General features: G+C 33.1%; 1 protein-coding gene and 1 pseudogene across 1 annotated transcript; one reads left to right on the forward strand and one right to left on the reverse strand.

The window, feature by feature from the left end:
• The first annotated feature begins 1,882 nt into the window (after window positions 1-1,882).
• LOC132169321 (uncharacterized) lies at window positions 1,883-5,221 on the forward strand. Its single transcript, XM_059580375.1, has 5 exons — window positions 1,883-2,156; window positions 2,950-3,343; window positions 3,430-3,658; window positions 4,031-4,546; window positions 4,827-5,221. The coding sequence occupies exons 1-5, from the start codon at window positions 1,883-1,885 to the stop codon at window positions 4,953-4,955; spliced, it is 1,542 nt and encodes a 513-aa protein (XP_059436358.1). The 3' UTR covers window positions 4,956-5,221.
• Window positions 5,222-6,325: 1,104 nt separating this feature from the next.
• LOC132169322 (ankyrin repeat-containing protein NPR4-like) lies at window positions 6,326-7,441 on the reverse strand (annotated as a pseudogene).
• Between the last annotated feature and the right edge of the window lie 3,437 nt (window positions 7,442-10,878).

The raw sequence follows: 10,878 nt of genomic DNA on the forward strand, positions 1-10,878 counted from the left end.
TTTTGTCTAAGTTAGTAAACTGCTATTAATGACGTTAAGAATTTAATGTGCCTTTTAAATGTTTATAGACACATGATACTATTTTAAATGGGTTGAAGGATATTTTCTTCAAACTAGTTTGGAGGAAATTTTTGACCATTAAATTACTAGTTGTCTTCAAAATTTAAGGAACTAAGAAATGATAAATTTAACAATTTAATTAATATTCTTGACTAAATATAGCAGGATGGAGTACATTCTTTCCCAAGAGAAATCCCCTATGAAAAAAAAAAAAAAAAAACCCTGGTGCTATGTTTGATTAAGACATATCAACTAGGCTGCTCAGTGCTCACTACTTAACCTGCTGATAGAGCTAGCTTGTTAGTGGGTAGGCCAACCTATGACCATGGAAGAAGAAGGCATGCAAAGGGGGGTCCATTTTCAGTTACATCTGCCAGAACAAAACCAGATCCTCCTAACATGGATGGTGCTCTTCCTCCTGCTTTGACTAAACCTACCTTGCTCTTCAAGTTATCTTCTATTACTTATTGACCCACAAACCCATAATATAGGTAACCTAGCCATATCACTCACTCATCTTACTTAATTAATTAGCGGAACTTAATTAATATACGTTTATTATTGAAGTTGTCATTCTTCTTGATCTCCTATCAAATCCAAATAATACCAAATAATACTCATGCGTGTACTACCAGCATTCAAATTCAAATTTAATTTTTCTTTTGCAATACCAAAATACTTATTTATTTATGGAATTCAAATTATTGGTAGAGGGATGGAACCGGAATTTTTTATTCCGGAAAGCCATGAATGAATGAGGGGTCAAGCCTTATTTTTTTAGAAAAGACTACGTACTTCAAAAATCAACGACCTTCATGATCGGCTCCTGATTCCATCAATGCTTATTAATTATTACCTTGTTGTCTAATGGTTAAGAATGCATATGATACCTTAATTAAGTTAAAGGTTCATAGATAGAGGAAAGAAAAGAATAAAAACTTTTTGGCATTCCCTAAATTATTATATATAAACCTTATTGAACCTAAACCATGATCACAATGGTGAAAGTTGCTACAATTTTAATGAATGAATATCTTCTTCCAAGCGCTATATTAAACACATAATAAATCATTGTGAAAAATGCTAAAATCTCGTCTGCAGTATGAAATAGGATCAACTTTATTTTATGGTCAGGATTTAAAGTTAATACATCTAACAGTGTATATGAAGTTAATATTAGCAAGTTTTGTTTTTTAAATTAAATAATGTGAAATCATATAAATTATTAGATGTACCAATTTTAAATCTTGACCTTAAAATAAATTTGAAATCCTTGTCTTCACAGCATATCCATTAATTATGCATAATCTTGTAAGATGTATCTAAATAATTAATTATATCTTTTTTTGGCCTTCAAACATTTATACAAAAAACAAGGGATTTTTTCTTTCATGGACACTGAATTATTTTGTGGAGATGAGTTAAAGAAAATTCTTTTAACCCAATTTATTAAAGTAACAAAACAATAAGGATATCTAAATATTAATAACATTTTTTTTTCTATTAACTAAATATTATTACCTTGAATGCATGATGGCATGCTGCACGTTAATTATACGCCTAATATTAGCTCAAAAGTAAGCATATAAAAGGAAGAGTATGGTCCATGCAATGGCAAAGTATGAATTACGTACAAAGCAATTCTAAGAATAAGAAAAGCAAAAAAAAAAAAATAAATAAAAAAATAAAAAGGTGTTATAAAAAGTTGTTTGTCAGATTTCCATTCAAGTTCATCAACCTTTTTCCAATATTTCCCATGCTTATATAGCAAACTTTAGGCACAACCTAAGCAATATGTTTGAAGCTTTCTTGGTTGTCATCAATGGCGCCTAAACACAGGAAAAACCCATGTCGTGCTTTTCCTCTGTTTGCTTTTGTTCTGCAACTACTGGTTTTCCTTTCTGCTGCAGAAACTCATGATGATGGTGAGTTTGTGTCGGGTGTGGGTGATCCGGGAATGAGAAGGGATGGGCTGCGGTTGGCAATCGAGTCATGGAACCAATGCAATGAGGTTGGTGAAGAAGTTCCTCAAATGGGCAGCCCCAGAGCTGCAGATTGCTTTGACATTTACAAGGCCTCTGCACCGCCTGCAGTAGGTGAACTTCCCCATTCGTCTCTCTGTTTTTCTTCCTTGATATTGATGTATAAGAAAATTGCCTCACTGTTTTTTTTTTTTTTTTTTATTCATTTCTCTGTTCTTGGGACATCCAAAAGCTTTTTCGTTTTGAGATAGTAGAGTTACATTGATCATTGTTTTTTATTTTCTTTACATTATGGCTCTGATTCTGCTGTGTGTTATGAGTGTTGAATTCTTAGTACAATAGCATCAATAAAATTCTGCATTGCCAATTTTAGTTTAATTTTCGCAACGAGAAATGATATTTAGTGAATTGCTATACACAACTGTTATATAATTGAGATAACGTATTAGTAACAATTAACCATTAATTTTTCTTTCTTTTACAAGACCTTGTTGTATAATTGTTGTATGGCAGTCGGATCATAGCCAACTAAATAGCATTAATCTTTCACAATTTTTTTTTTTTTCCTTGAGATGGTTCTTTTGGGAATACGATTTTAAAACGTGCGATTTGAAAATGCAATTTTTAAAACTGCAGTTAAGCGTATGATAAAATTGTAGTTTGACATTTAAAATTGCGCATTTTTAAAAACGCACTAAATTGCATGCAATTTAAAAACATAGATTTTTGTACATTTTATAATCCCATTTTTCAAAAAAATCACTTACAAACGAGGCATTTTCTGTGATTTGAAATCATACTTTTTGTTTACGAAATCACAGCATTCTAAGTCTAGAACATGCAATATACATTTATAGCTGATATTTCTTTTTTCTTTTTGGAAATTAATTTATATTTATCTGAATAGAAAACGACTGCTCGCTCTGCAAGTCTCTTCCCTATGTATTGGTCCACAGAGTGACAGACAAAGACAACAAGCTAGGGGTGGGAGAACCATTTCTTGGAGTGCAACCAAAGTCCCTTTCCAATGCAGACCTTTACGCTGCAGAGAAAGAACTCTATCTTGGATCTAAATGTCAAGTTGAAGACACCCCAAATCCATGGCAGTTTTGGATGATCATGCTCAAGAATGGCAACATGGATACTTTTGCAGCAAAATGCCCTAAAAATGGCCATAAAGTTGGACCTTTTGGCCCTGACAAAGGGTTCCCCTGCTTCGGTAAAGGGTGCATGAACCAGCCAAGGATTTATCATGACTATACCACATTGCAGGGGCCTAACAGGACTACTCTTACAGGAAGGTTGTTAAATCATTAAATTAATAAAAAAAAAGGGTAAATATAATTATTTAATTCAATATTCTAACATTTTTTTATGTTTTATTAAGGTTTTATGGGTCATGGGACTTGGATGCAGATTTGAGTAAAGGTATGGTGGGGAACATATCTTACCATTCAGTGACATGGGAAAAGGAAGTTGGCGAAGGAAGTTGGGTTTTTCATCATGTCTTGAGGACTTCAACAAAGTATCCTTGGTTGATGCTTTACTTTAGATCTGATGCCACCTTTGGCCTTTCAGGAGGTTACCATTACCCAACCAGAGGGATGTCTAAAATTGTAAGTAATCTTTCTCTTCCTTCCTTGGTAGGTATATGAACAGATTTCCTCATGTCTAACACCAACCAATTTGCACATGCAAAAGAAAAAACGATAAGCAATAAAATATGTCAGCGGGAAATAATTCCGATGCTTAAGTCAATAAAGTGTTTGGAGAATCAAAGTAAAGGAATGGTTAGAGACAGAGTTTTGAGCAACGGCCAAAAATCCCTTTGGCCGGACTGTGAGTTACTTTTTATAGTAACCCATATGTAACTATTTCCCGTCGATTTTAGTGTCTAATATCAAATTAAATTTCTAATTGTCCTAAAAGTTTAAATTAATAAAAAAATAATAATTTTCGTCATTTAATTAATATTTTAATACGTGAAGATTCCAGAATCACCAAACTTCAGAGTGAGGTTCACCCTGAATGTGATCAAAGGTGGTGGCCCTAGCAGCCAATTCTACCTAATGGACATGGGAAGCTGCTGGAAGAACAATGGGCAGCCTTGTGATGGCAATGTGACTTCAGATGTCACCAGATACAGTGAAATGGTCATCAATCCAAACACAAGTGCATGGTGCAATGCAGGCAACGTCAAGCTCTGCCCGCCATACCACACGTTCCCCGACGGGACTCGCGTCCACCGCACTGACACTGCCCGCTTCCCTTACGCCGCCTACCACTTGTATTGTTCCCCAGGGAATGCAGAGCAGCTTGAGGTGCCTTTCAGTTTGTGTGATCCATATAGCAATCCTCAGCCTCAGGAGATACTGCAGATTTTGCCACACCCTGTTTGGAGTGAATATGGTTACCCGACAAAGCAGGGGGAGGGTTGGATTGGGGATCCTAGGACGTGGGATCTTGATGTTGGGAGGTTGTCTCAATCACTTTACTTCTACCAGGTTTGATTTTCTCTCTGTCCTCCTCTGTTCTTTGGACTAAATGGTAATAATTAGCAACCACTTTCACAGTAAATTACATAATACAAATTTGACAAACTTGTATTTTTCTTCTTAACTACACAACAAATACTTTAGAAAAATAGATAGTTACAATAAAAATGATGACTTTTAGTTAAAATTTGCTGAGCGGAACGTGAATGATATTGTAATGTTAAATTTTATCTATATGGTAATTAACTGAGGTTTGATGCTGACAATAGCTTGAAAAACTTGATTGCAGGATCCAGGAACTCCACCGGCTAAAAGGCAATGGATGTCTATTGATTTGGGAACTGAAATATTTAAGGACCCCGACCAAGTTGCTGAATGGACCGTTAGTGACTTTGACATCCTCGTACCTAAGCAATAAGGCATTGAGAACGAGCACTAGCAAAGATTGTAGGGATAAAGAAACTTTTACCCAAAGGGTAAAATTTTCAGAGATAGGATTCTTTATATTATATATTGTCATTTTTTTTGGCTAGTCAGAAAAATTCAAAGCTTGGATTTTCTTTTTTCTTTTTATTTTTGTCCGAGTCGAAGAGCTTAAGATATAGAGCTCAACTGCTCCTATGAATATAATTTTTCTTGGTTTCAGCAATCAGCTAAATTGGGTGTTTGTTCTATTAATCAATGCTAAGATCACGTGTAACTTTTAGAAGTTGGTTTGTAAGAAGTTTGTAGAAAGTTTCTGTTAAATTTATAAATGGTCTTGCTACTTAAATTGTTATGAGCTAGCTATTAGGCACAACGCTAGTGTGGAAAGTACATGTATGCGAAACTCTTTTCAAAATATAGCTTACAAATAGATGGGATTATTTTGTAATGTTACTATGAAAGTCTGAGTAATGCTACAAATCCCTCTTATGTTATTTTTTTGTTCGTCCAAAGATGATGTAGCTCTTAAAATTACCATTTGGCTTATGATTAATTACTATTGAATTTTGATTAAATGATAATTTTAAAAGATACATCATTTTTCCCCAAGAGATAGTTTAATCGGCTATGTACCACGCCTTATGAAGCGGAGATAACTAATTTGAATCCCTCTCCCCCTTCCTTTGTGTAGACATGTCAAAAAAAAAAAAAAAAAAAAGATACATCATTTTTGGAGCGACATAAGAGTGACACAAGAGAAACTTATAAAATTACTTTGAAAGTCTATCACTCTACAAACCAATTCAAATTAACATTGATTCTTAAATTTTTACTATGCCCAATAGCCGTGACATTATGATGGCAATTGTGCATTGCTTTTGAAATGGATTAGGAAATTGCAAACAATAAAAAAAAAAAAAAAATGAAAAAATTAAGATTGAATCAAGATATGTAAAATATATGTTACTTTTTTATTTTTCCTCTTTGTTTACAAATATTTAAAACAGAAATATTAAATAATATAATCTAAACTAAAGTAGATTACAACGGGGGATCCTTTTGTTATTGAGGGGTTGTTAATAAACATGCAAAAAAAAAAAAAAAAAAAATACTTTAAGAGAAAATGAGAGTACGTAAGGGGATATCATTACTCCACATATTATGGGTGACAAGTAGGTCAAAAGAGAGGTATATTAGATCCCATGACAAATGAAAGTCTTTATTTTTTATTTTTTATTTTTTCTAATTAAATAGTACATTACTACATTGACTACAATCAAGCCAATTTCTCATTTCTTTCCCTGGCCTTCCTTGGTCAAAATCCCTTTGATTTCCTTGACAATTCTTTTTACTGACCAATTCTTATGAAACAGACGTTTTGATTGCCTCGACAATTCTTTTTACTGACCAATTCTTATGAAACAGACGTTTACGGGACCGAAAAAGAGATTTAGACAAGCAGTATGTTGAGCTGATTATATCGACCATAAGTTCATAATGTAGCAAAATAAAAGAGGAAATTGGGACACCAGCTAAAGCAATTATAATAGTCGGAACCCTTGTCACTTTGCGTCGATAGAGCAAAAAGCAAGTTGCACCAAAGGCTACAATCATGCCTATTATGGAGATGAAAAGAGCGGCTAGTCCAAACATTAACCTTCTAGGTAATGAACAGAGAAAATCTTTTTTTGTGTAACGAGATGTGAGAATTGACAAGAAAATTAATATCGAAGTTGAAGAGGATAGCAATGCTATTGAATTTGATATGAAGAACACCGAAAACCAATCACGTTCCAAAAAGATAGGAGTTCCATTTTTTTGATTATTGCCACCTGGTATAGTGAAGGCTGCAGCGAAAACTACAAAGGTAATCAGTGTTGCAACAAGCATGCAATGCATTGCTGTGTCCCTCATCCACTTTTCACCATCTTTTGTAACGTTTGATGTGTTTCTGTAAATAAATCCTGAGGTGTTTTTCCTTCTGAATTCTTTTTCTTCAAGAGTTCAAGGGGCATAATCTTTTCAACCTCCTAAAATAACAAAGGTGTAAGTTGAGCAGTAAAACTGCTTCCAATAGGTATATATATATATATGAAACTAGAATAAAGGAAGTTGCAATAATGTTAACGTACCTTAAACCATAATAATTCTCGTTGCATATGAAGGGCTGCTCCTGATACAATATTTAATCTATCTGCAGGAGCCAATGTTCCAACTAAGTGTAGCATATTGTTCCGCTGCGATCAAATTCTGAAAAATGCCTATCTCATGTATTAGGTTGAATATACTCTCTTGCCAATATAGAACAGAAATATGGAATATATTTCGATTGTTTTCATCCTTCTTCCATATGAGGTCAAGTTCAGAGCGTATAAGTATAGTTAGAAATTCAACATTCCCCAGCTCCGCAGCAAGAAAAATTGTAGAGTAATATTTGCTAGAGTTCTCCAATTGCAACTTGCGAACCTCGTTCCACATGTCTTCAACTAAATTATGGGCGAACGTTCGCATCAACGCTTTGTGATAGATCCCTTTAAAGCCTATGATTAAGAAAAGAATATATTCAAAAAAAAAAAAAAATTCTAGAAATTTATTTATTCTATATACAATATTTTAACAAGACACGTAATAAGAAATGAGACTTCAATTTTCATTGAAAAAATGAAGGTAGTGTAATGCATTAAATGCTGTAATTTATGTCCTCGTTGTAGACTTCTTTGGGTATGTTTTGTCTTGCAGTCTTGGCATAATACATGCTCTTTAATCTCTTTAATCTCTTATCTTATCTTTTGGCAAATTTCACAATTTCTAAAGCTAGTGGCCATTTCGTAATTTCCTTAAACAGTGCTTCTCAACATTAGTAAATCGCTGCGTTTTTTATTTATTAAACTTGCGTTTTAAATGTCATCTTCAACCTTCCGTCTTCTTCAACTTTCGTCTAACCGTCAATAAAAACCTAATTTTCAACCGATGAACAGAATAAAAAAAATCATGTTCATGAGTTATGAATCTCTATTCTCTTAGAAAATATTCACCCCTTAATGAATGTATGAGGGTGGGCAACTAGGAAATTCGAAAAATCCTATTAGAGAGTAAGGAAAAATTTTTGGAGTTGAGGGGGGCATTTGGCCCCTCTCAATCCCCTTCCCTCCACCTTTTCGACCACTTACTGATTGATAACCAACCTTCAGTAATAGTTAGGTGAAATAAAAATGTTGTTTCAACTTCGGTTTAGTAGGCGATAGAATATTTTTTTTATCAATTAACTTACTTAACAGGTTTTTCCAGTAAATTTTGAATTTTATCTTGTAGGTTTTCTTATTGTTTTGTCCTGCTAATTTGTAATTGTCATTTTAATTTGTGTTTTATAAATTTACCTTTTTCTTTTTATTTATAAAGCATATGTTTTTACTGATAATATAGTTACAAGAAAATTGATAAATCTTAACATAAAAATTTGTAACCGACAATTAACCAACGTAACTGACTACCTATTAATCTAAAAAATCAAAATGATTTCATTATGGTTAATTAATCGGTTTAACAGACTTTTATGGTTCGATAGCCAAAGTATTCTTATACCCGTGTTTGGCAAATAAGTGGATCGGGCCAGACCCAAAATCTCAAAAAAATTCTCTTAAAATTAATTTTAACATTCTTATTTTTTATATTACATCAATTATTTTTTATTACTATTCAAATAAAAAAATTATTACAAAATAACATTTTCATGCCTCGTACGTGAAATTTCTGTACCATACAACTGGCGCATTTTTAGACTTTTTTTTTTTTTTTTTTTTTTTTCTTCCAATGTTAAATCATATCATGTAGCTGGCGCAATGATAATTTCTCCAGCTGTGCAAAGAGCCAAAGAATCACCACCTCCTACAAAACAGCTGGCAAGCTGCACCTCTCATCAATGGTTACCTCTAATGAAAAACGAGGACCACTGGGTCCTATCGTAAATGGTGACCTCTAAACAACGAGGACACTGTGACGGATGAAAGACAAATTAACAAACCTTTTCTGATCAATGAAAACGAGTGGAACTTGACCAAAGTAAGATGGGAAGATATTGCCGAGACACTATAATAAAAAGCAAGCAAAGGGTAGCAGGGATGATAAAAAAAATAAGATTAAATACTTTTTTGTCCTATAAAGTTTAACAACTTTATTTTTTACTCTCAATGATTTAATTTTTATTATAAGAGGTATCGCGAGTTTACATAAAAACAAATATGGTATTTCTATCAAATTTTTGTCTAAAAATTGACAAAAATTTATGTCAGCGCCCCTAAAATTTTGACACGTGTTCATATACAAAATTAAAAATAAAAAAATAATAATTTTTTTAATTAAAAACATTAAAAAATTAAATTAAAATTAAAAAACAAAAAACAATATATATATATATATTTTGGAAACAGATGGCTTCCGGCCATCCCCATTTTGGCTTAAGGGGTGGCTTGCCATCTCCATTTTGCCTTAAGGGGTGGCTTCACAACCTTCACCCCTAGCCGCTTTGGGGGTGGTTGAGGGCAAACCCATGGGGATGATCGGACTACCCCCAAGGTTCATAGGGTGGCCGAACCACCTCCAAGGCTCAACCCTATTTTTTTTTCTTCATTGGCCTTTTGGGGTGGCCGAACCACCCCCATTCGGCCACCCCAAGCCAAACGAGGGTGGCCGAGTCACTCCCAATAGCGTTGGGGGTGGCCATTTTGTAACTTGGGGTGGCCGAACCACCTCTACGGGCCCTTAGGGGTAGTTCGGCCATCCCTTTCCATTTTTTTTAAAAATATAATATAATTTTAAAATTTTTATTTTTTATTTTTTATTTTATATATGGGTAAGTGTCAAGATTTTAGGGCCGTTGACGTAGATTTCCGTAAATTTTTGGATGAAAGTTTGACGAGAGTACTACCTCCGAATTTATGTAAACTCGAGGTACATCCTGTAATAAAAACTAAATCCTATAGGACAAAAATAAAGTTGTTAAAACATAAGAGCAAAAATGTATTTAACCCAAAAAAAAAAGATTATGTTTTTCAATTGAAGAAATATAGTTTTTTTATTCTCCTATTGAATGCTACTTGAGAAAAACTAAACATAGTTACTAAGAGCACTCCTTATAGCTTCACCAACATCATTTTTTTGGTTATTTTGGTAAGGCAATTTAATCAAACTGGCCTAAATGTCAACTTTTCAGTGTCATTATTTGAACAAAAAAAGTATTGAGGTGAACAGTACTCACCAAATTTAAAAATTACTAGTCACTCACTTATTGATTAAACGATTCATTTCTCTCTCTTCCTTTTTGCTTTTCGTATCTCTCTTCCATTAATACTTAAAAAAAGAATAAATAAATATTTGAAAAAGAATATTTAAATGGAATAGTAAAAATTGATTGTTAAAATAATGAGACTGTTAGGGTGCTTTAAAAAAGTTAGTTGTTAAAATAACTAAAATTGTACTTTTGATTATTTTGGTGAGTAAAATTTGATTAGACTACTAGGAATAGACCGGGATCCCCGGCAATGGCCTCAAAATTGCGCATCCCAAAATTTATAAATTTGAACCATCCAATATCATCTAAGAGCCACTATCAAGTCACGTGATTATAAATAAATTAATAAAATATTGTTTACATTTTAAAAAGGGTTAAATACCTAATACTTCATGGGGTTTACAAACTTTATTTTTAACTCCTTGTGGTTTCATTTTTATCACGGGAGGTCCCTGTAGTTTTGATAAATGACCAAGTTAGTCCATCTGTTAGTTGACCGTTAAGAATTTCACGTGGACCAATCAGATGCTGACATGTGGCACCTACTTAATTTTTTTTTTAAAATTAAAAAAAAAATGTATTATTATTATTATTATTATTTTTTTTTTTTAAAAAAAAAAAAAAAAAA

The sequence above is a fragment of the Corylus avellana genome, chromosome ca2 (assembly GCF_901000735.1).
Source record: "Corylus avellana chromosome ca2, CavTom2PMs-1.0".
Taxonomy (NCBI): domain Eukaryota; kingdom Viridiplantae; phylum Streptophyta; class Magnoliopsida; order Fagales; family Betulaceae; genus Corylus; species Corylus avellana.

Coding starts and splice junctions, on each gene's coding strand:
- LOC132169321 (XM_059580375.1), top strand. CDS start 1,883: ATGGCGCCTAAACACAGGAAAAACCCATGTCGTGCTTTTCCTCTGTTT. Junction 3,344..3,429: donor AGGACTACTCTTACAGGAAG/GTTGTTAAATCA, acceptor TGTTTTATTAAG/GTTTTATGGGTCATGGGACT. Junction 4,547..4,826: donor AATCACTTTACTTCTACCAG/GTTTGATTTTCT, acceptor ACTTGATTGCAG/GATCCAGGAACTCCACCGGC.